Below are 24,891 nucleotides of genomic sequence, written 5' to 3' on the forward strand. Positions count from 1 at the left end.
TGCTCCAATCACATCTGCGGAGTCACTATACTATTTCCAACTTTTGCAGGAGGTTCGGATTCACTTTTCTTTTAGTTTACACAGCCACAAAAAAGCTTTATCCCCTCTCACTCCCAAGTGCAGAAAAAATGTTCACAAAGGAGAAGGATGGTGGCAATTGTGTTGTTTTTGTATCCAACACGGGGCAAAAGAAGCTGAAAGAAGAACGAGGATACTGGGGGAACAAAGCCGAGTTTATTCTCACTGTGATGGGTGCCATCATCGGACCTGGCAACGTGTGGAGATTTCCTTACCTGTGCTACAAAAACGGCGGAGGTTGGACTTTATTTATTCATTTTTTTACCACTTTAGCGCTCATCGAATATTTCTTTCTAGGTGTATTCTTCATCCCGTATATATTGTTCATGGTCACCTGCGGGATTCCCTTGTTTTTTCTCGAGACTGCCATGGGGCAGTTCACCAACCAAGGGGGTATTACGGCTTGGAAAAAGATTTGCCCCCTTTTTCAAGGTGCTTATTTGCATATAAATGCATTTGACTTTAAAACGGAGTCTTTCGGGGAGGGTGCGTCTGCGCGTAAATACGCGTGGATTGCACAATCAGTTGACGGTTGGATCTTTGGATCTGTTTCAACGGGTTCTTTGTGAAATATTAGCAACCTTCTATTTGCAGGCATTGGCTATGCAAGTCACTTTATTATTGCATTCGGCGCCACCTCCTATATTACGATCATCGCGTGGGCATTCTTTTATTTATTCTGCTCCTTCAGCGCGGAATTACCTTGGACGACATGTGGAAACGAGTGGAACACAGGTTAGTAGTACTCTGCATTAAAATACTTCAAGATGATCATCCCTGTAATGAATTCAATTGTACTTTTAGAAAACTTTATGCAGGCTGACAAAGTGTTTCACATAGACTGTAGGAGTCAAACATGAAACCAGAATGTTTGTCTGCTTGTAGGAAAAAAAGGGACCAAATTAATAGATCATGATTTTCTCCTAATTTGGATTAAATAATCCCCTTGAAGAGGTGGTGATGAACTGAATGATTTAACCATAAGCAAATGGCTGTCAGTGCACATAATACAATGTTTTGCACAGATTATTTTTGCAATGTTAACTAACATTGTGCTTGATTTTGCAAAACTGTTCTCTTGCTGCCTTATTTCCTTACATTCTAGAGTCATGCATGGACTTCACCATTGCCAATCAGAGTTTCAACAACGTGACATACAGGCAGAACACCACTCTGCCTGTCTCAGAGTTCTGGGAGTAAGCCCGCATCAAACCACCTACCTCTCTGTCTTTACATTCCTCTTTTAACTGCTTTCTCACTCCTCCATATTGTAGCTTTTCCACCCTCTCTCTCATTATTCTTGTGTCTCACTATTGCCACCATTGGGCCACACATGTGCTCTTCTCAGGCGCAGAGTGCTGAAGATTTCTAGTGGTATTGAGGATGTTGGCAACTTGAGGTGGGAGTTGGTCTTGTGCCTCCTCCTGTCATGGGTCATCTGCTACTTTTGCATTTGGAAGGGGATCAAATCCACTGGGAAGGTTAGAAACAGTTCAGTGTGGCATACGTTAGTGAAATTCGGCATGCTTGTAAAACTTTTTAAATGACTTTTTAAAATTATCATATTACAGGCAGTGGTCTCACATTTTATATTGTATCGAGTGAGGCTGGCCTATGGGAGCATTTTATACAGCAAACAATGAAATTCTGAAAACTAAAATAATGAAAGGATTGCAATCTTATTACATTGTGCATTGTCTAAATAACTATCACATTTTCACACCAAAGTGTTACCGTGTTAGATGCCGCAAGGTAAAGGAAGGTTTTGCAATGAAGTGTCGCCTTTACTAAATGCAGACCAACCTTAACAGGGATAGGCTGCAGCTGAACCTCAATAACAATGTATTGTCTAGAATTGCATTAGTGGATATATATCATAATGTTTTACCATGAACATATAAGCATCATTTAAAAAAAATAGGAACAAGTATCTCTGATATTATATCTCAATTTATTCACATTATCTTTGTGAATAAGAGCAACAGATGCCGAAATAAGTTGAAATGGGATAACTTCAGTGATCAAAATGTATGTATAACTTTTCAACAATTCATTCAAGACTTCCACCCAAAAACAGGGATTTAGCCAACATTCACTTGAGGTGTCCAAAAACGTATTGTCATTTTGTCAACAAAGTTAACGTAAAATTGCTCATTAATAGGTTGGATCTAGTAATAGGTTTAGTAGAATTACTTGAACTCAATAATAGCAAGTCAAACACGTTGAATAGTTCTTTGAAGATTATTTTGTTCTGCTGAATTTGTTTTTGTTTTCTTGAATCCAGGCGGCCTACTTCACAGCAACTTTCCCCTATGCAATGCTGTTGATTTTGCTCATACGTGGTCTCACGCTGCCAGGGGCAATGAACGGCATTATTTACTACCTCTACCCTGATTTATCTCGCTTGTCAGATCCACAGGTAAACCAAAAAAATGCTCTGATATTGAATATTATACAACAATTTAGTATAACAGCATCCCAAGGCACAACAAAACACTTTGTTCAAAAGATCTAAGAAAGAAATATGTGAAATGTTATTCCTGAAAACTGAGAAAACCAAATTAACAAATATTGATACCTTTCAATTTTAAGGTATGGTTGGATGCCGGTACTCAAATCTTCTTCTCTTACGCCATCGGCCTTGGGTTCTTGACATCTCTTGGCAGTTACAATACGTACAACAACAATTGTTACAAGTAGGTCCATTAACTAAAACTAACATTCTGTGCAGTCAGAGGTTTTCAAAACCAGGAACACATGTTTACTTGTTTTTATCATTTAAGTTCTACATGTTCTTCCTTTTCTGTCCTGCTTCTACATCGTTGGATGCTTTTGTCTTTTAGAGATTGCTTCCATCTGTGTTTGCTAAACAGTGCCACAAGTTTTGTGGCAGGCTTTGCCATTTTCTCTGTTTTGGGATTTATGACCTATGAGCAAGGCGTGAATATTGCAGAAGTGGCCGAATCAGGTAAGTGGTAACTTTACTTTATTTTGTGAAACTAATGAGTTGCACCCTTCAATCTGTGTTGTGCTTCCCTTCGAAGTGATGAGATCCAATCTTCAATTATAAAGTTATAAAGTCTTTGCTACAATTGACACTTTCACAACTTTGTTTTAGCAATGCTGTCAATTACACAAATTCAAAGACATTTGGTTGCCAGAACAAACACTAGTTTGTCGTTGAAAGTACTTGACCGCGGGGGGGCATTCCATTTGAGGGATAAAGACCTACTGATATGGATTACACAAGCCTTGGAAAGCATCCACAGCTATCTAGGCATCTAAGTGCAGTGCTATGGAATTTTGGGTGGATTCAATTGTCTGGGGAAAAAAGGGTTTGGATTGTAGAAAGCGATAAATCTGGGAAAGAGCCTAGAATCAGACTTCTCTACTAATTCGATATAGCAGAAAATTCCCGTAAGACAAAAAAAACAAAAAAAAAACTTGGAAGGACATTTTTTTGGAAAAAGGCTTGAAAACCTTACTGAGAGGAAATAGGCTTGAATGATGTATACTATATTTTGAAACTGTACTTATGTTTAGGGCCAGGGCTGGCTTTCATTGTTTACCCACGTGCTGTAGCTATGATGCCCGTGCCACAAGTGTGGTCAGTGTGCTTCTTTCTTATGATCATCCTACTTGGCCTAGATAGTCAGGTAAGCATTCGTCTTTGGACATACAGTGCTCGTATATAGTACTAAATTCCCATAAGAATTTAAATTGAAGCCTTCTACCTTTACCAATGCAGTTTGTTGGTCTGGAATGCCTGATGACATCACTGGTCGATCTCTACCCATTTTACCTACATCAAGGCTACAGACGTGAGCTCGTCCTGCTGGCCATATGCAGTGTCTCCTTTCTGCTAGGACTTTCCCTGGTGACCGAGGTTTGTGACAAATAAACTATACAGGACTTTATTGCACCCCCCCAAGTCAATGTTTTAAAGGTTTCACATTCAGTGGACAGAACGCCGAGAATTTCACATACTTAATCATAATTCAAATGTCGAAGTGTCATCATTTCATGTAGTTTTAGAAAATGTTTTCTTTTTGAAGTATCAGGTATAACATGGTATTATATAAGTCATTCTTCAGGGTAGTGGGCGGCAATAGAGATATGCAGTTTATTAAGTTTTGAACCATGAATTCCATTGCCAAAATTCACATACTGCGGTGCACTACATCACTGAAAGAAAATGATTTGCAGCTATGTTAACATATTTCTGGTACTTTATGTTATTTTTCGTGAAATGCTTACAGGGAGGGATGTATCTCCTCCAGCTGGTGGACTTTTACGTGTGCAGTGGGACGACATTGCTTCTGCTTTCCATTAGCCAATCCATCTGCATTGCTTGGGTTTATGGTATGCTTCAGGAAAAAAAATACAATGTCACATGGGACGAAATATACATCATTCCCTCTTTACCTTATAGGGGCCGAGCGTTTTTATGGGAACATCACAGATATGATTGGTTTTCGTCCCTCTCCACTAATGAAGCTCTGCTGGTGCTACTTCACTCCCTGTTTATGTTTTGTGAGTATTCCATTGAATTCCATTTACAGTCTAAACCAGGGGTAGGGAACCTATGGCTCGGGAGCCATATGTGGCTCTTTTGATAGGTGCACACGGCTCTCTGCTAAAATGTGAAGTAAAATATGGTAACCGCTGTTGAGAGCTCAGTCCTGAATGCATCAGTAGGAGCGTTATGTGATCATTGTGGCACCGACACTACTTCTAGTGCGGCTTTAAACATTTTTTTCCATTAGATTCTTCTGCATGCATACTCCCATTAATTATCATTGATTAGCAACAGCGCGACAATGTTGTCAAAAGATCTCAGAGAACATTTGTACTTTAAAAGTGGGGACATTACTACAAATAGCACACATTTTAGTGTATTTTTTTTAGTATGGCTCTCAAGGAATAATATTTGAAAATATTAATTCTTTATGGCTCTCTCCGTCAAAAAGGTTCCCGAACCCTGGTCTAAACTAATGTATTCCCTTAAATTGCCCTGAAACGCAACACTCCAATTTGAAGCTTCCCTTTTCTTTCATGAGTTTATTTTCTTCTGTGCTATCCTGTCCAGATTAACACAAATTGAGAACGCATACATTAAGTTCAGGTATGCCCGGGTACCTAAACCTTTGCATTCCAATGGAAGATTAGCGGAAGAAATCATACGTAATTATGTAGTATTATACATATTCAACCATTATATTCATTTTCTTTTCTCACTGCAGGGCACCTTTATCTTCTCTATAGTAAGATACTCTCCCTTGAAGTTCAGCAGCGCTTACGTTTACCCACTGTGGGCCAACATCCTGGGCTGGTTCTTGGCCACTAGCTCGCTCGCTCTGATTCCACTTTTTGTGCTCTACAAACTAGCACACGGAGAAGGCACCCTTTATCAGGTGAGCAGAATATTCAATGACCAGCTGGAAGTCAATCTCCTGTAACTACGTGGCCAATCTAAAACATAGATATGTAACAATATCAGTATAAACAAAAAAGATGACTTAGGGGAGTAAAAAAATGGTATTATCCTATTACCATGCGTGTTAGCCACCTACAGACCTGTCTCGTAATTTACAATTTTTTATATAAATAAATTAATAATAATTTCATTAATAAGTAGGTGTGAATGTGTGCGTGCATGTGTTAATCAATTATGAAAAAAGGAATGAGATTCTGCCCAAAGTGAAAGAGTTGAAGTATCTTGGTGTATTGTTGATGAGATAAATGGCGTATTAGTGCGACATTTACTAAAAATAATGCAATGACTCACATATGAATGACTGAATTGACATTCTCTGGCCTCTCCTCTTTCCCCAGCGGTTTATGTTGCTCTGCATTCCTGAAGATGATCTGAAATGTCTCCCGCCGCTGGGAGACAAGGTCGTTGCACCAATCAACGAGCTTAAACCTTTGTCTTGTGAAGAAGAAGTTACCAAATGCCCAAGTGGGTCTAGTCCATAAACTAGGACAAGAAGATGAGAAGAAATTAAAGAACAGGCCTCAACTATATCGGAGACACCAAAAATAAATAAATATGTACAGTGCATTCTTTTTTTAAAGAATTGCATTGTTCACTGTAAACTTTATTTGCAAGAAGTAGTGACATCATCTGTTTTTTTATTTAGGTACACCAGTTATTTTGAATAGTGCATTATCATATTTGTATTATTTCTACGTGAGGTTATAATAATGATTTTGACAAATGTCTTACATAATATTATTTTAGGTTATTGTTTTTATTTGTCTGTCAAATCTAAGTCATGTATAGTTTTTTTTGTTTATGAATACTGTACACAAACATACTGGATTGTCGATTTCCAGATGATTTCATTTTATAAAAGCCCAAGTATATTGTTTATTTTGTGGTATTACTTTATTTCTACTGGTAAAAAAGACTATTTACTTAGAAATTGTCTTAGGTTTAGGCAACACAATATGTATTAGTTAATGTGCCTATTTGCCATATACAGGAAGTGTAATATAGATGAACTGGTGCCTCCTTGAGTTAAAGTTTTGATGACTTTTTCCTACATTGACGGGCTCAAGAAGCCAGCAGAGTTGTAAAAATCGGGATTTGATCATGGAAATTAACTTCCTGCCAAAGAATTTATGCAACAGGACAGTGCCTTTAACAACCAGACAAAAGAGAATGTATAAATCATGATGAAAAACTATATAATGATCATATTATTACTTGAAAGAATTTTGGTAACACAATAGGATAGGCATGTGGCATTTTAAGGAGACCATTTATTGACTTTCATGATGGCCATCTGGTAGAAAAAGTCGACTTCAATGGAATAATTTAAACATTCGATAAATAAAGAACAGGACTGAAAAAGACAAAAAAACAGCTTGTCCAAATAAAAACATTGTTAAAACATTTTGTGTGCATTTTTTATATGACAAGGTCATTTATTTTCTTTCAATCCTTTTGTATTAGCTTGTTGGCAGTCCTGATGGCAAGCTTGCTAAGGATGTTTTTACAACAATTCAGAGTTAACTCTTCAGTAGGGGTCAAAATTCAATCAATCATAGCTGATAAGTTTGATTTTCACATGGTTTAGGATTTTGCGTATAATGTAAATATATTTTAGGTTTCAGGATAGTGGATGAAGTGCAAGCTATGTGTACTTGTTATCAGAAAAATATGTTGGCAATGAAAAGTTGAAGAGAAAAAATATATAGGCTGCTTGTTTCAGAACTGTATGTCACATATAGGAGTGTTTTTTACGATCTTGTGGAATGTATGGGTAGGTGGTCAAAGTTCAGTCCACTTTTGTTAAGCCACACGGTCGCAGGAATTCCTGCCCCCGCTCATGAATCCACTTGTTTGACACTGGAAAAAGAAACACAAAATGTTTAAAATGTACATATTGAACCAACAGAAGCGCCAGTTCAAATTTGCCTGGGAAAAAGGCCAGAATAAATCAAAACTAATTCCACCATTAATGGGACCTATAACATGTAAACCAACGTGGTCTGGATTTTAGTGAAAAAGAAGAAAAACTCCTACAAGTGTAGGATTAAGGTACGCCAACACCAAACCCGTACAACCCCAAAATCTCAGTTGCTTCAAATGTTAAACGATGACAAAAAATAACAAAGCTATATAAGACTAACAATTTAAAGCAGGTTGAGTTCAAAGGCTTATCTTTTGGATTTAATCCCACAATTGTCATCATTCATTCCGCAGGCCACAGTCGCAAGTGCAAACACCCAAATGACATGAGACTGTACTAGATAAATGCTCTTGGCTGAAGGAATTATGAAGCAATGTGAGCGAGTCTCAGTAGTGAATAAACTTGGAAAAGAATTACTCATTCACACAAGTTGATGCCAGGAATCCACAGTAACCTTCCATTGACTAAAGCATTTTTTTTCTTTCATTATACTTTAGTCAACTCAATTATTTGCACATCGTAAACGTGTAATATATTTACATTATATATGTAATATAAGGACAAAGGAACTCACCCCATTTACTTCCAACTAAGACAGGACAGGCTGCGTGCCGAGTCCTGTAGTCTCCTTCCCCGCTTTCAAAAAGATTATACCAGAACACTGCTGTCCCCTGTCATGAGAAAGGACCAGATTGGACACAAACATCACCGAGTGGGCAATGAAAGCTGATAATTGAAACAATATGACTTATACAGGCACTAAGAACTTGGATTTTTTTCACCATTCTAAAAGCGCATAACACAAAACACCTTCACAGTTCATATGCACACACAAGCACTAAAAACATTTAACATTTATATAATATACCTTTCTTGGCTGGATTATAGCCCCAAGGTCAGGAAAGACTGTTGAACCGCCTGCCTCAACATCACTCATCTGCAAGAAAAAAAACATCAATATATTAATGCAATAATATGTGAAGAATGGCACAACTAATTGTGAAAATTATATACAGCAAACAACACTTTTTACCATACAATTTCAAACATTGTCTTTTAATAAGTTGTGTGTGGGGTGGCCAACAAACTCTACAATTAGTACTGGAAGCGATTGATGGGATGATGAGTACTTCTTGGCAATTTCTATCTAATCTCTAAATTTGGATTTTTGCTACTATCTCATTCTGTCAATCAATTCAAGTCCAAGATTGCAAAAAAGCTCAAGATGCCAATACTACCCACAATCAGCGGCGACTGGAAGCACTACTCACATAGTTCAAAAAAGTGGCCACACGATTTCCAGTGCCTAATCTTTTGAAAGCATCTGGCTCATCTTTCTACGAAGATAAAATTCAAGGGTAAAATATACAATGAAGACAAACCACAAGTACTTACGTAATTTAGGAAGGTGGCAAGCCTATTTCCATCGACCTTGAGGTTGCTGTCAAAAGGACGCTGCAACAGATGTTTATAACTTTAACTTATAATTAAGATGTTTTATCAGAGACGGGATTGCACTCAAATGCAATCCACTGGAGGCTTCATCAAAACAAGTTAAGTTAAGATGGTGGTGTAAAAAATGTTTGCTTCCTTCCTGATTTTCCTTTTATGTATGTTTTCCATTCATCTAACTAATGTAAATTTTAGTTAAAGAAACCACTGCATATTTAGTAATAATGAGTATCATTATGGTAACAAATCGGAATCAGGAAGGTGGAAAACAGTTCTTTAACAGCTGTATTTTTAATCGAAGCCAACAAATGTAATCTTGTTACATTTGTTTTTCGTTTTTTTCCCTGAAATGACTGGCTACGAGTTATACAAACCCTCCAATCAAACCTCTTTTTCCAAGCTCAAACATTTGTGCTAAGAACATATAGCCAGAGCAAATTAACCATGACTCCTGGAATTCAGTTCCAAGGTCTAACTCACATACAAAATCCACGTGAACTCACCCTGGAGAAGTCAAAATGTGGCTCGTACTGTCCTCCAACACCATAGTTAGCGACCTGGTCAACCATTAAAAGAGAAGACTTAAAGATCAATGTAAACAAATCATGTGCATTTGCAAATGTGACTTCAGTTGATGGTATTAATGTTTACTTTTCAGACATTTTTTGCTTGGATTAGATGAGCTCTTTCAATGCCTCACTACTAAGCAAATTAAGAAGTTTACATTGAAAAAAAAATCCCCATTGTTTGATAGTCTTGACATGGGGCAACTATGGAAAAAAAGGAAGAGCTTGAGAAGACTTCACCAAGTCAGAAAAGAAGATATACATTTATCATCACTACAACAGGTTGCAATAGTAGACCAGGCTTTTTTTTATATAAATTGTGAAGATTTCCTTACTGTAGAAAGGATGAAACTGTTTTATTATATAGAAGTTCCATGACTCTAAACATTACCTGTAGTAACTCTGCGGTGTCTACTGTTAGGCCTGTGATGTCCTGTATTCTCTGATTGACTCTGGAAATGACCGGGCCATCTTCTTCTTCTAACCAGGCACTGATTCAATGCAAACATTGTGCAATTAGCTTTATGATCTGTGAGTGTTAGTCTTCCATTTCACCAAATTATCTAACATGAGTTGTTTTGCCACATAATTCAGTATGTGGCAGAAAAGCGCAAAGAGGAGAATCCCAAGGGCAGATGTAGGAAAACTATAGCAATGAGGTTATGCGTTCATTCTGTCATTACCTTTTTGATACTCTGTAGTTGGCTGTCGTCAACACTCCTGTTTTGGGGTCTCGGACGGTCGCTCTAGCAAGCTTCAAAACAATATGAGTTAGTTATTTCATGGTGACTTTATTTGTACCTGTAGGTTGATTTATTTAACAGGCATTGACGGATAGTGTGTATCAAAGCAAAGCTATGTCTTACCCTAGGTTTGGCCATCTCTTTAATCTTTTCAATCTCATAGTCAGAGAGCGCTTCCAGGTAGCGTACAATGTGTGGGCTGTCCCACTCGTCCTCCTCCTTTATTGGCTTCAGCAAAAGACGAGGATTCCTACTTCCGTCATGGTAGCGACAGAACAAACGGCTGCGCCTTCCTTCAGTCTATAAACATGTTAACGTCAAAAGAAAGCAATTAATAACCATGTCAAATAAACAAATCTCTCTATTGTCAAACATAAGTGTGTAATATTAATTTGAAAGAAATGTTTCACTCAAGTAGTGACACTGTACTCCACTACTCCTGCTGATGTATCAGGTTAATCCAGATGCAAAAACATTTTAGTAGTGTTAATCCTTCAAAAACACAGGATTTCCTAATACTTATTTGTTGTATTGTTGTTTGAATTCCATTATCATAGTTTTATATAGCAATTGTTTTATTTGTATGATAGTAGAAACCACTAGCTCACCAATTTGGCTCCCTCCCCTCGGCATAGTGCCTCATAAATTTCTCTCTCCGGCAGGTGGTCTTTGGGTCTGACGTAGGTTCCAAGCTGGATGGGCTCCTCTGAAGAAGACTGGTCTGCCTGCTCCTCCTCCTGCTCATCATTCTGTTTTTTGAGGAGAAGCTTCTCATAATAACGCAGGTTTCCTCCTGCCCTCTGGTGGCTAGAATCTGTACACACAATTAAATTGGATTTGGCAATGAGCTCCACACACTATTGAACTGTTTCTAAACATACTCTATTTCTCCTTAAAGGATTTGCAGCTGTTGTCGCTGCAAACTTTGACGATAGGCCAAAAATGGACGAAAAAAACAGAAGTGCATCCATAGGGGTGCACCCCACCCTGTGGTTTTGATTTGCTCGGTACATAATTATAGTGGAAGTAATGGGGCTGCCTCAAAATGAGGTCTGCATAATGTGAAAAAGAGAAAGAACAAATGTAATGCTATAAAAAATGTTTAGAAAAAGGTGTGTGCACTGTACAATCATTTTCATTCTGAATCGTTTCTGTCATTCTTTTCATATCTTACCGATGGCCACCAGGCGACGCGTCAGCTCAATGGCACGAGGCAAGTCTCCCATTTGGTAAACGGAATAACTAAGATAGTCCAAAATTGACGCCTTGGAAACCACAGCTTCCTCTCCAGCGTCAAACTGCTTCAGGGCCTGTTGCACCCACAACACGGCGTGGTAATAGTCTCCTTCGTTGTAAGCCGTCTTGCCCATATCGAAGCAATCGTCCACCGTCAGCACCGCTTTAGAATGCATACCTAGGGCAGGATAAAGTGATATCTTCAGTAAAGATACTCTGGCCCTGTCTAAAAAAGCACTATTCACTATGCAAAGCTATGGATCTCAGGACTAAATGGGGGATGAGGCACGGCCGCCGTAAAGCTCAAATGTGATAGGTCCAGGACATCCGAGTACCTTCACCAATATCGTCACTTTCGGATATTGGTGTTTTCTCCCTTTAAATTTATTGAAACAATGTTAACTTCCCCTATCACTCCACACTTGTTGATTACCTGGAAGCCTCCCTTTGGAAAAGTCCTCTGAATCCAGACGATAGGTGTCCTGGAGACGCATCAGTGCCTTAGCTGCACCCTTCTCATCTTCTGCATCCGGAAAGTACTGTCTGTGCATGGTCACGTTGGAAATGAAGCCTGGACATAAGTGTAAAAACTTTGAGGCCTTCTAGGAACAGCAGTTATTGAGTCACACATCCATTTCTATCCAACTGTATTAGAAATGTGATCTCTAGCTAATCTTATTCACAGCGCCACATCTTATAAAATAGTGTACATTGTGAACATTTTTTTCTTGATTTATCTCTCTTGCAAAGCTACAGGGAATAAACACACACTCACACCAAAAAAAGGCAAACTGTAAACTATGCAACAGCTGCAACTGACACGTTGCTTCATTTCTCTGCTCATCTGGGGAGCAGAGATTGTTATCATTGAACTTACATTCCCCAAGGCTCACTTTAACTGCATCTGAGAAAAGTTGTTTTTTGTTGTTTTTCATACAGCAAAGCAGAACCATGTACCTTGGTTCCAAGGAATCTTGACAAAAAAGATTTTTTTCACCCTTCTAGATTTACCGCCACACCCTTTGACAAACAATTCTTTACAGACTATTTTCCAAACTAATTTAACACCCATTTTCCTACCATCTGAGGGGTTCTGCAGCACCAAGCTTTCCAGCTGAGACCACTCGCTGTGAAGCCTCTTCATGAGCTTATAGGCATTCACCGGGTGGGCCAGATAGCCCTCTGGGTCCGCCGTGGACACTCGAGTCAGGTCATCCAACTTTCTGGCCCAGCTTAAAAAAAAGCTAATAGTATTAACACCAAGAATGCATTATGCAAGCTATTTATTTCGATGGAATTTCATATATAGAGATGTGGCAGAACTAACAGGCTGAATTCCAGCCTCATGCCCTGACCTGTCTCTGTTGATTTATCATTGTTATCAACATAAGTTTGATTTACAAGTATATTCATGCATGGTGTACTTTACCTTTTTATCTCAGCCAGTTTAGATTCCTCTGCTTTAATATATTCTCGGAGGGAGTGGACCAGCTCTTTCTCAGTGTACAGGAGGTCTGTCATCTGGCCTGCACACATAGAAACGGTGCACATACTTTATTTCTTCCTTGCACTGAATCCGACAGCAACTTCCTATAAGATTTTGAGGCTTCTATTAGAATGGCATGCTTTTTAAACAAGTGGAAACATCTATTCATTGTGCAGCATACTTATCCTGGAGCAGAGCACTGGACAATTCCATAGGATTTTTCAACCGTGGTTAATTCACCGCGGCTGCCAGGCAGAGATATAACAGCCTGTTTTGCTTTCTGCTTGTACGCGTCACATCGAAACTACCAATCAAGAAAGGAAGATGATTGCTGGCCTCGGTGTTGCTGTCTGTGATTTGAACCCACCTATTGAAGTGAAGATCTCTGCTTGTGCCATCCAGCAGCAGCATAGCAGTAACCAGGAGACGGGAAACAGGAACAACCTCATATTGACTGATTTAATAACCTGCAAAGACAACTATATATTGTAAGATGCAATTCTTGAATTAATATTTTCAATCAACAGATGCTAAACTTAAAAATCAGTCTAGTAGTAGTAGTAAGTAGTAAGTATAGTAAATGATATTGGAACACAGAGAGGTGAAATTAATGTAAGAAAATAATAATAATATGGGATAGGCTCCAGCACCCCCCATGACCCTTGTGAGCATAAGGAATTCAGAAAATGAAATGATAAATGTTTGGTCTAGTTTGAAAATAAAACTTAATCACATGTAATTTCAACTCAGTGGTCACTTTCTGAATGCAATATGTTTTGTAAACAAGGAGATTTTTTATAGCATCTTTCGTTTTTTATGCGCAAATAAGGGATGACCTGTGACGTCACAACTATAGTAGTTTCTAGATGGGATCCCAACGCGTCAATTTGTTTGGGGCGCGTGGGTGGAAAAAGAAGATCATTTCTTGTGACAGCAGTACTAATTGTGTTTTAAATTTAAATTTAAAGAGTGTTAATGTGTCAAAAGGTGCTCCAGGCAAAAGTCGTGAGTTAATCGCTGTGGCACAAAGTAAGTATATTTCAATGTTTTCATTTTCTAGTAAAACATGACACAACGTGATCCATGTAGCTAGTTACACCGATCCAAACAAACATTTTGGAAACAAACTCGCATGAGTATAACCCAAGTTCATATTATGTTTCGAACTTGTTTTTAGGCTTGTAATCCCATCTAGTTGGACCGATCAGTGAGAAACATGCCAGCATGTTCGCGATGATAAACGAAAGGAAACACAGAAATAACAAAAGAAGCTAATGGGGGCGTTGGGTGAGCATCTCTATATTCTTACCTTTGTCTGTTGGGGTTCAGAGATCTAGTTAGTACCCCTGGGTGAAGAGGACGGAGAAGGGGGTGCAAGAGTGCCTCTGCCACGTACAGAATCTCCTGGAAGAAGCCGTAATACCATTATAGATGCGCAACGGTATCGGGTTTCGTCTGGGGTTTTTTGTGTTGCGTTTGTAGTAGCTCGTAAATTTCATTGTCTTGTCTATCCTCAAATAATCAATAACTCTCCGATTACCCCTATCATTCTGATCAATGTTAAAAAATGATCATAATGACAAACATTCCAGTGGTAGTATTTTGAAGTTTCTGGCTTCCATTGACGGCGATAGACGTCTAGACCATTTTGAACTATCATCGGACCCTTCGTGTACCGCTAGAGGGAGCCGGACTACCAGTTTATTAGTGGTACTGATGACCATGCATTTAAAAGTTGAATAATGCCATTGATGGAATGGAAATTGAGTGTGTAATGGTTACAAATTTTGGCGTAGAGTTGAAGGCATGAATGTGCATGCTTGCATGTGTGTTTTGCTCTACACAATAACTCAGGCCTGTCTATTAGGGTAAACACGGTAGTGCCGTACATGCACCTAGTCACGTTTACAATGTTTATCTTGTGTTTCCATGGCTTCTTTAATGGATTCCCTGCTACATTTTACATGACTTCTAAAGAAATGATGTAAAAAAATGTTATTTCACGTCAGTGTGAATGTGCAAATGAGATCAAGTGTATAAACATAACCAAATAATCCACATTTATAATTTTGAGGGTTTTTATCTGGAGAAATAAAAACAGAACAAGTCCATTTATTGCATACGTCACCGAAAATTGGCATATGAAATTTTTAAACCTGAGAATTTTATACAATTGACTGAATGAACATTAGCACTTAGTGCGTAGAGTCAATATTATTCATAAGGTAAGCAATTGCATCTTTATTAAAACTAAAAAGGCACATCTGTTAAGCTTAGAGTAAAAGCTCAAAAGTGTCACAAAATAAATATTCAAATGGTTACTTTGCTTTTAGCAATAACAATAATGCACCAATAATGCTGTGTGCAATGTAAGCCACCTAAATGTGGAAAAATAACAAAAAAACACAATAAATGAACACATTAATGACATGTACAAGAGTTCATATTGACATTACATTAAAATGTCAAAAGAAGGGTCTTGAAATAAAACTTGTTTAAAAAAAAATCCAAAACAAAGACCACAACCATTTTTAAAATTACTGTACACACAGTGGTGTCTTTGAGTCACACTGAAATAATGATAGTAGTACAATTATGATCTGCAGTTTTGATATTATGACATTTTTCATGACAGTCTTTTGTCCTTGCAATATTCTGACTTTTTCAGCCCGTTAAAGGGAATTTAAGCATTGACTTAAACAGTTCCACCCCGACAAAACAATGCTGAATACTGTAAGATAATATCAAAATAAAGTTGAGGATGGGGGAACACAGAGTGCTTATGCCTCTCTCCTTTCACAGTCCTCCGGCTTCATTTATCCTTTTCACCATATTGTGTTTTTTTTTTTCCACATCACAGAGTTTAAGTATTGCTTAATATATATAAATCCTACAAAGAGTATATGGTGAAACAGCATCCGTTTGCGCGCTGGTGTCTCTGTGCAGCACCACTCAGACGCTTTCTTATCATTCTTCCATTGTGTTGTCACCAGGCTTTGTAATTAGACAAAGGCTTCTTGGACGTCGCAGCCATTTATTTTAATGTATATTTTGGCGTTATTCTCCTTTTGTTGCTGCTCTTTATGGAGTCTATGTCTGTAGCAAACCAGGTAGAGAGGCAGCAGGAAGCCCAACATGCTGAGAGCGAGCAGGCCAATGTTCACCTAAATGGGGCGACATCTGAATTAGCGACACCCAAAATATTTGTGCACATGTGCCTTATTACATACCCAGAATGGATCTCCCTCCAGGGGTCCCATCATAGCCAAAAAGAGAGGTTGCTGTAGCAGGGCGAATACAGCACTGACCAGTGACTGCATACCGGTTAGACTGCCAAACTGTGATGATGGATACCTGGCATCACACAACAAGTGCATTTAGCACATGGATTTAAAAATGATAAAAGATTGTAATTGGGAAAGATAGATTCTGATCGTCAGCGGCGAAACTTACACAGCAGCATAAAGGCCACCAACGGCCGAATGAATGAATCCTCTCACGACAGTGTGTAAGACAAATGACACGATCTGAAACAAGAGCGCAGTTGAGGAGGTTTGGTGACTAAAATGATCATGGTTGAAATGACCAGGAATGTAAACAGTTGGAACTGCCATGCATGACTGCACTCTCAGGTACTATTCAAATAAGATTCACTAGAAATAAAACTTTCAAAATAACTGCTCACCTGGAGGGGAAGGTTCGGTATCAGGCAAGTGACTCCAAAGCCTACTAAAAGGACATTTGTCAGCACAAATGCTCGCAGGGCATTGGTCACCTTTTGGGTCTTTTTATCTCTTCGTTTTTTCTTTGGTTCATTCCTGTTGATGATATCCCGGTTAAGCCTTATTAATTATTATTAGTTCAGAATTTATGTGCCAACCCTAAAGGATCATCGCTTTTTAAAATATCTCATATTCTCAAAAGAGAAGAAGACTCACTTGTTGCAGGTATCCTTTGATTCCTCTCCATCATCACAGTCCTTTAACTTCCAGTCCATGATCTGACCAATCACCGGAGTGGTCATTAGGCAAAGCAGCTGAAGCATGCCGAATATGGATGAGTATAAACTCACTGTGAAGATCAGGGCCATAAAAAAATTACTGATGTTAGATAAAAGAATGATGAGGTATTTAGAACGTTTGAATACAAAGTAGAGGCTGTATAGCTATGCTTAGTAATGTATTAATTTGCAATTATTATGAAGTATGGAACTACTCCAAAGGTAAGTACCACAAAACTGAACAGGGAAAAAAAATCTAGGGACAACTGATGAAGCACGACATAAAAGGTAATAAGTAGAAAGCTGCGCATGTGGTATGTAGTCAGGAGGGCAAATTCAGATAACAAGCAATCATTAATAGTGTTTTCAAGCTAAATCTTAATGACATTTCTTGTGACTCAGCAGCGTAAACATGCCTTACAGCTAAGGTCAAACAAAGAAACCAAAAAGCAGCTATGAATAAAAAGCACAATGTTAGAGGGTTTAAGAGTAGCTGCTAAATGTTAAATGCAGGCCAACTGAAAGAAAATTTTTGCTAAATGTTAAATAAATGTTAAATTGTGAAAGAACAATGACCAGCTAGGTTATTGTAAAAGGGCAATTGCATAATTTGGAATCTTACCAACTTCCATTCTTTCGACTGAAAACCAAAGAGTGAGGATGACAATTATTTTTTCAGTTTTAATTATAAAACAGATGGCACTGATTTAAAGGAAAACAATCAAAATTGTCCTGTGAGAATGTGTGTCAAAATTTAAAAAATATAAATATATACAATGTGTAACCCACAGTCAAGAGTGATCATGAACTGCAGACCAGGATCAGTTAATTCTACACAAATAAAAGAACCCTAACCTGTGTTGAGATCACCATCACTGAGCACCTCAAGGACGCTGTTCATGGCGCCCATGTAGAATAAGAGACGTAGCTGAGTCACAGACATGGTCACCAGGCTGAGCAGGAATACGGGGGTAGTGATAGTTTTTAGGAATGATGAGGCTGCAGAAAAAAGTAGATGACTCATGATGATTCTAGTCAAGACTAGGAATGCTGAATGACTCAAGGCAACATTTCTTACACTCTTCTTTTGGCTTTCCGTCCAATTCCAGGTCCATGGTAGACAGGCAGAGCTTGCCCTCTTTGGATGGCAAATCTTTCTGCACCAGGCTGTTGCCAACACTGAGTCGACGACCCACTGTGGTCACTTGCTGGTAGAACTGTTTGCCTGTTATTTTGTGGTCAAAGCCTAGCCAGCTGAACTTGATCTTGACACTGAGAAATAATGGAAGGAGAGCAATGTGTACTATTTGTAACTTTGAAACTAATGTCAAGAATGCAACATATTTGATGAGTGCCATTGTGATCATCTGGGCAATACTAACGTGTAGTCCATGTCCTCTGGTCCTGGGAATGGTTCCAGGGGCCAGTTGAAGAAGCAGTTCAGGAAGACTAATCCAGCACACGATGCCCACACCACCAGAATAGTGATAAACGGTATGCCAAAGTCATAGATCACCTGCCCAAAGTGATAGAAGCTTGCTGAGAATACTAGTCTTATCCTAATCGTGGCTGAAAAGGATCAGTTTTCCTTTTACCTTGACACCAGGGAAGGTCACTGCAGAGGAAGCATAGGATCCAATCATCAGGGCAATAAAGGTGGAACGGAGGTCCCCGAACATGTTTGGCAACTGTTGAAAGGGAAAGAAAAATAGCAATTTTAGCATTTGGACTAAACCGTTTGTGCTTCTGCTTATGGCCCATATTTTCTCTATAGTTAACTGTTCAACAAAAAAAGACAGGAGACTCATTTATTACACCATTAACGATTATCACAGGTATATGTGATGTATTCACACAGTATGTGTTGTGGTTAGATTTTTCGATCATATTTTTTTGCACCCGAACTTGAGTCCGGGTCAACTGACTTTGGCGGTCTGCCAATATCGAGTACTGCTCCCGTACTCCTACATTTTTGCTTTCTTTCTTTTGATAACATCCTTGTTGTTTAGAAGTCATAAAAATCTTTGTCGCCCAATTCCACTTGGCAAAGAATTAAATGTCTAGTTCAAGTTTATCATAGGATGGCACGCATTTAGAAATAAAGATATTAACCAACATTTCTGTTTCGAGAGACTGAACAACAACAACAACCACATTCAATTACATAACAGATGGGAAAGGAGAGAAAGTAGAGGGGTGCCTCCATGGCGATAAGCCAGTGATCGCAACTGGCTGTTGCCCAAGAATTTAAAGGCCCATTATAGGGTGAGGTGGAGTCAGATAATAATTAACTAAACATGTCACGTTTTGAGATTATGTTGCGTGGGTGGGGGTGTAGTTTATGGTGAAAGAGAGAGGTTTATTTTTTTGCATACAGTTGTCCGAATATTGTACAGTATGGGGAGATTTACATGAGTAGAGCCCCTCTGTAATGAGCAGCATCACCATGGTAAACTTTTGGACTTTGTGCTTCCTTATAGGCTCCAATGTTGGCATAGACGTTGAAAAAAAGGAAAAGAATGCAAAGACGGTCACTGTTGTGAAACCTCATTGTTGCCCTTACTGGATCTGAGCTATTTTTAATTCCCAGTATGAGAAAAGCTGACTACAACTAAAGGAATTCCCCTAAGCAGCGTAAATATGTTCATTAATTCATTCGAATTTGGTCACCATGTGATGTAGGTGACTAAGGGTACTCGTTCCCCCATTTCCTATTATATATTTGTTATTGGAAGAAAGGAAAATGTTAATTTTCCCTGTTATATCCATTCAAACTTACCGTTAGGGAGGTGAAGGTCATGCACATGCCACCAAAGCCATTGAATGTCAGGGCGATAAAGATAAGAACTGAGAGTTCTGTCAAAGGAGAAGGTAAACCAGCTCATTGGTTAATCGAAACACATATACAGAAGGTGCATGTCTAAATATGGATACTCTGTACAGTGTGTGTTTGCACTTTACCATTTGGTTGGTAGGCTCCATAAGCAATGAGCAGACAAGACAAACCAAAGCACGTGCTGAAATGACAAAATACAGTTTGTGGCTCTTTTAGGATTCTCTAAAATGACAATAATATATGACTTTATGAACCGTTATGAGGTTCAGAGCAAACTCTATGGCTTCGTTTATCTTTTCAAACATGCTGTATCTATAGAAGTTTGCTTTTGTTGAAGTCACTCAGACCGATGTTGATTTGTCGCTCACCTTCCCAACAGACGTAGTTTGCGAGGACCGTATTTGTCCATGACGATTCCGAGCGGTAGCGTAATGGCAGAGAGTAGGAAAGAGCCAACTGTAAAAGCCAGGTTCAACATCTCATCCTGCTCTTTACAGATTAGCCAGCCGTTCATCTTTAAAGGCCCATCAGCAGGACCCAAGGGCCTCATCTCCACCCCGTCGCCGAGGGCCACAACATCTCCTTCGCCATCTTCATAGTAGTCAACGTACTCTTCGGGCGCTTGCGTCGTCTCCAGTGACAAATTGTAAGTGGAGCTGTTACCTGTGAATGGAAGTCAAATGAAATATAAACATGAAACATAGAAAATAATTTCCATCTCCAATGCATACATCATGTAATGTCATATTACATCATCAGTATCATTGATTTCCTATTTTTTTATTGTCACTCCTCTCTACTCATCACTTTCCTATCAGCCTGTTGTTCCCTCCCTGACCTTTATCAGTGGACTTTGAACATCCGCATGGCCACTACTAAAGTGCTGCTTCTGCTTTCCTCTGTCTCGCTATCACCTGTCACATGCCTGAAAAAGAGCTGAGCTGGTGCTACAATCACGTTTTTGAATTATCAGGCGCTAGATAAGATGTCTGTATCATTACACCGGAAGCTACCTACAAGGCATGACGGGGAAATATTTATTGTGTTGATTGGTTGGCTTAGGTAGAAACAACAGTCCCACAGATTAGGTTTTATCATTAACTTTGACTACTAATACACCAAGATAAATTGCCAATATAATATAATCAAATGTGAAGTATAATTCTAATTTCTATTAATTGTGCCCTCTTCAGAGGGTCTTTTTGGGTCGCTTCTGATCAAAAAGACCATCTGAGTTGAAACTAGAACTTCTTAACATGTTCCAACTGATCAATCAATGTTCTTAGGAGTCCAAAGACAATAAATGAGCCAGATGATCTCTGACCAGCCAATAGTCTGGTTTGGTGATTAACCACATGCATTTCATAGACATTAAATCAGTGTAATTAACTTTTGGCACTTTACTTACAGTGCAGAGAAAAAACAAATGCAAAATGCTCACATGATCTATTTCCCCATGAAAGAAAAAAATGAATTATAGTGGTGGTTATAAACCACCCTCGACTGGTCGCAACCCAAATGAATGGGATATAGTGTCTATACAAATATCCATTTGCACTCAAAGGATGTTTTTCCCACTTATCTTTGCGTGGTCTCTCACAAGGTGTGGATGTACTTTAACGATGATTCCAATCACTGAAGATAATAATCCAATTTTAACTATTCTAACTCAGCTCAATATTGTTTCGACACAAAGAAAAAGCTGTAGTGCTAAACAACTTACCTTCATAACTACAAAGGTATGAGTAGAAGCCCTCTGACTTGAGCATGATGAGAAGCGATCCCCATCCCAATAGTACAGCAGAAAACAGTAGATTTTCAACGATGGCTGTGACCGCCATCCACCAGCGGCGGGCAAACGCTGTGGCCAGCGTAGGAGCCATGCTTGAGAGAAGGATGACAGGCTATCAGACAGTGAGAAAGAACTAGACGAGTAGGAGACACTGAAGGTGGTGAGGAGGGGTGAAGAGAGGGAGCCTGTTGTTGTTGCCTCGTTGACCGGTGCTTGTGATGAAGGATCAGTGGTCACTTTATCTGAGAAGACAAAAGCCGGAGGGGAGGGGAGGGGACATTTTTTTACAGTCAGCCTATCGCTGCAAAACAACGACTAGTTGGGGTAACTTTTATTGCAACAATTTACTTTGAACCCTGCCTGATAACTGAATGAGCTACATGCGTGTAAAGCATTTTAACTTCATCTATCAGGAGTACATACTGGATTTTTTTTTTACCAGTGCAAAATGATGATGTTCAACTGAGTGAGCACCCATAGTGGAATAAAAGGGCTACTGTTGTTTTCGGCGAATAAAAGAAGATACTAAACTGGTCGAAACTGGGAGAAACTGGACTCCAAAACCTCAGGGCCCCTCAGAAGCTCCCCTCCTCCTGCCTCCCTGCCTAAATGTCCTCAGGGGCCCATTCAACCGCAGCACTGCAATTACTGTACTTTTGTGCATTCAAAACATAAAGGGAATACAAGACAAACAAATTACTGGAGACAAAAGCTTGCTTTTGTATGGGAAATTGTCACAAATGTTATCACAACTAAGTTATCTGCGCTATAATGCAAATATTCTCTTGAAAGTAATGCTGCAACATTACATAATAAAAATCTAGTAAGTCTTCCCTTAACTCACCTGTATGCACCATCAGTCATTTTATTATTATTTATTATTATTATATAATAATAAAATAATACTTTTAGGACTCCCTTCGTGGAAAAACGCCTCACTGACGTCATTATCTTTGCAAAAACAAAATGAGACAAAAACAATTGCGGGTCTATATTTTGATTATTACTGCAGTTTTAGACACGAGGAGGACTTTGCTTTCGTTGTCTTAAAGTAAACGAATAATAACATTGTTTAAAAATAACAAAAACTAAAAATGTTTTTACGGGGAATGTGATGGAAGATATAGGACAGGTTAATTGTTGACATTTAAATAATTCTTTAAACTATAGATAAATTCTAGTTTAGCACTTAGTGGATTCTGATAGATAAGAGTGAGTTCTTTTCTTCGGGCTATCTTGATCTTGACCGATACTGCACTGAAACCAGGAATTGATTGATTAATTGGTTTCCTACATCATATGTTTGTCCTATTCATTATATAAATAAGTGGGTCAACAAAAGCAATGAGAAAGGAAATGAAATAGAGAATTTAAACAAAAAGATCTGACACTAATGCAGGACATTTTCACTGGATGAGATTTTTCTTTGAACCTACACCAGAAACCAAATGCCATTTCTTATTTAAATCTAAATGTAGTACTCAGTTATTACTTTGTTGTTTTAACCAGTTTTATATATTATTAATATGTTTAGGGATAAAATATTTGAAGTTCTTAGATACTACTTGGTAAGATGAAATATCTACCTAAAAGCAGATTCAATTAAAAAATTAAAGAATGACTTTTAGATTTCTGTTTTTGCAGTGTAGTGAATCTGTAGCGTTGGTAGTGTTGTTGTTATCTAGGCTGATGATAGATTACACAGCAGAATGTGTGTGTGACAATGAAACAATTGCAACTGACTGGTGATGCACATGCAAATGAGGTCCCTCAGTGGTCGATCCCAATGCTTTATATTTATACAATATGTGTCGTTGCAGTGATCAATGTCTGATTATGTTTCAAACCGTTTGATCAGTTAGTCAATGATTAATCAGACTCTTGGTTCTACATCAAGGCTAGACTTTGTTAATAGTAAATCAAATAGTGACAAAAGGGAATGACTTATTTCCTCCAATTGAGGTCGTTTGAGTGCAAGAGAATTGAAATGGCAGGGGTCACTGACGTGGTGGTATAATTTGACCTGAAAGTAGTGTACAAACACAAACATAACACATCCCAACTTGACAAAGAAAGCTTTTATTCCAGTAAAATATTTGGTGCAGCAATACTATGCAAAATTAGCCAGTGCAACAATATAGTACACAGTACACACACATTCATTAGTAGTAGTACACACAGTTAAACTCCCACAGTCTTTGAATATAACCCTAACGGAACATCTAAACAATCCTGATTTTTCCTATTTTTTTCCCAGTGTATTTTCACAATTCCCAAAGTCTTTCAGTGTATCAATAATATGGCCCAGAGTTCAATTGTGATGGAGATAAATAACATCTGCATGGTGCCTTCAGGAACAGCAGCTGGGGGAGAATGGACACATTACAGAAAAGAAAGGCAGTTGTTAGCAACATAAACATGTACATATTGCATTAGAACAAAGGAAAAATTCAATTTTTTAGCAATTTATTTTATATAGAAACATATATTACTATAGCAAAGGTCTTTCTTTACCAATAGGCCAAATTTAATTGATAAAATTAAAAAGTGGGCCCTGGGCTTCACTAATCAAACAAATTTCAGAAATGAATAACATGTTTTGTCTGGAAAAACCTGAAAATGTGAGCTCAAAACACATCAAGTACTCTTGGTTTTTATTGTTGGCAAGCCAGTTTAAAGTGTGATGTCGCCATCTAATGATATCATGCTTCCACTGCAAGGACACTTAAGTCTGCACCAAATTAGGCTGCTATTCATTCCCCTTCCCCTCCAGACTAGTACTTTATAAAATTGTAATGAGCTACAAAAAATCTCACAAATAACTTACCATGTGAAGAGATTTTTGATTCTGGGGGGAAAAAAAGCAAATTTTAAGTCATAAAAACAATCTTCTTTAGTATCTACCCATGCAACTTTGTAGTTCCTTATGACAATGCAAGGCCGAGATGCATGTTGCTAACTTACTATTATTGATGGTAAAGGTTGTTTCCATGCCTGCATGGATATGGTCGGTTACGTGACAGTGGAGCAGCCACGTTCCCGGATTTCCAGCCACCATCTCCACCGTTTGAAAAGTTCCGGGGAAAAGGTCAAACACGTCTGCCCGGTGTACGCGGTCGGTCTACAAACACAAATAATTCATAATAATCCATTGGATTTGTATAGTATATCACTTGCCCAAGTACACTTTGACACCAAAAATTGGACTCCGAACCTTCCGTCAGTATTTCAAATCACGATAATTTTTCTGATCCCATGACTCTTAGGAAAACAAAGCCAAT

General features: G+C 38.5%; 5 protein-coding genes across 11 annotated transcripts in view; 2 read left to right on the top strand and 3 right to left on the bottom strand.

Moving 5' to 3' along the window:
- On the top strand, positions 1 to 6,971 carry LOC144068361 (sodium- and chloride-dependent GABA transporter 2-like). Its single transcript, XM_077592824.1, has 14 exons — positions 1 to 315; positions 376 to 510; positions 673 to 813; positions 1,184 to 1,274; positions 1,427 to 1,559; positions 2,363 to 2,497; positions 2,671 to 2,774; positions 2,922 to 3,046; positions 3,622 to 3,734; positions 3,827 to 3,964; positions 4,338 to 4,440; positions 4,511 to 4,611; positions 5,322 to 5,492; positions 5,914 to 6,971. Exons 1-14 carry the CDS (start codon positions 129 to 131, stop codon positions 6,055 to 6,057), a joined length of 1,821 nt encoding a protein of 606 aa, XP_077448950.1. The 5' UTR covers positions 1 to 128; the 3' UTR covers positions 6,058 to 6,971.
- On the bottom strand, positions 6,827 to 14,452 carry p4ha2 (procollagen-proline, 2-oxoglutarate 4-dioxygenase (proline 4-hydroxylase), alpha polypeptide 2). Of its 3 annotated transcripts, XM_077592825.1 has the most exons (16): positions 14,292 to 14,452; positions 13,350 to 13,449; positions 12,926 to 13,022; positions 12,577 to 12,728; positions 11,930 to 12,067; positions 11,435 to 11,674; positions 10,869 to 11,074; positions 10,384 to 10,560; positions 10,201 to 10,271; positions 9,909 to 10,008; positions 9,455 to 9,508; positions 8,895 to 8,954; positions 8,771 to 8,836; positions 8,368 to 8,436; positions 8,074 to 8,170; positions 6,827 to 7,435 (listed from the first exon to the last, which is right to left on the bottom strand). In XM_077592825.1, exons 2-16 carry the CDS (start codon positions 13,429 to 13,431, stop codon positions 7,365 to 7,367), a joined length of 1,680 nt encoding a protein of 559 aa, XP_077448951.1. In that variant the 5' UTR covers positions 13,432 to 13,449; positions 14,292 to 14,452; the 3' UTR covers positions 6,827 to 7,364. The 3 variants fall into 3 exon arrangements, with proteins under 3 accessions (XP_077448951.1, XP_077448952.1, XP_077448953.1); XM_077592826.1 differs by lacking the exon at positions 8,895 to 8,954; XM_077592827.1 differs by lacking the exon at positions 8,771 to 8,836.
- The window catches only part of tmem135 (transmembrane protein 135), a 24,757-nt gene continuing 13,699 nt past the window's right edge, over positions 13,834 to 24,891 (top strand). The window contains exons 1-3 of one of the 3 annotated variants that reach the window (XM_077592828.1): positions 13,834 to 14,011; positions 14,160 to 14,269; positions 20,316 to 20,464. The gene's annotated coding sequence lies outside the window, so the exon portion shown is untranslated. Of the gene's footprint in view, positions 14,012 to 14,103; positions 14,270 to 18,105; positions 18,194 to 20,315; positions 20,465 to 24,891 lie in introns of those variants that run through there. The other 2 variants (XM_077592829.1, XM_077592830.1) reach the window with 2 other exon arrangements.
- Positions 15,207 to 21,803, bottom strand: slc43a2b (solute carrier family 43 member 2b). Of its 2 annotated transcripts, XM_077592832.1 has the most exons (14): positions 21,542 to 21,803; positions 20,187 to 20,481; positions 19,944 to 19,999; positions 19,762 to 19,838; positions 18,578 to 18,670; positions 18,365 to 18,498; positions 18,061 to 18,254; positions 17,838 to 17,981; positions 17,605 to 17,622; positions 16,921 to 17,053; positions 16,668 to 16,800; positions 16,436 to 16,509; positions 16,213 to 16,336; positions 15,207 to 16,146 (listed from the first exon to the last, which is right to left on the bottom strand). In XM_077592832.1, exons 1-14 carry the CDS (start codon positions 21,699 to 21,701, stop codon positions 15,985 to 15,987), a joined length of 1,797 nt encoding a protein of 598 aa, XP_077448958.1. In that variant the 5' UTR covers positions 21,702 to 21,803; the 3' UTR covers positions 15,207 to 15,984. The 2 variants fall into 2 exon arrangements, with proteins under 2 accessions (XP_077448958.1, XP_077448959.1); XM_077592833.1 differs by lacking the exon at positions 17,605 to 17,622.
- The window catches only part of hephl1b (hephaestin-like 1b), a 9,315-nt gene continuing 8,093 nt past the window's right edge, over positions 23,670 to 24,891 (bottom strand). For both annotated transcript variants that reach the window (XM_077592818.1, XM_077592816.1), the window contains exons 18-19: positions 24,575 to 24,731; positions 23,670 to 24,458 (exon numbers count right to left, since the gene is read on the bottom strand). In XM_077592818.1, the coding sequence (XP_077448944.1) occupies positions 24,385 to 24,458; positions 24,575 to 24,731 (231 nt within the window). In that variant the 3' untranslated portion in view covers positions 23,670 to 24,384. The remainder of the gene's footprint in view (positions 24,459 to 24,574; positions 24,732 to 24,891) is intronic.

This window comes from Stigmatopora argus, chromosome 22 (genome assembly GCF_051989625.1).
Source record: "Stigmatopora argus isolate UIUO_Sarg chromosome 22, RoL_Sarg_1.0, whole genome shotgun sequence".
Classification (NCBI taxonomy): Eukaryota; Metazoa; Chordata; class Actinopteri; order Syngnathiformes; family Syngnathidae; genus Stigmatopora; species Stigmatopora argus.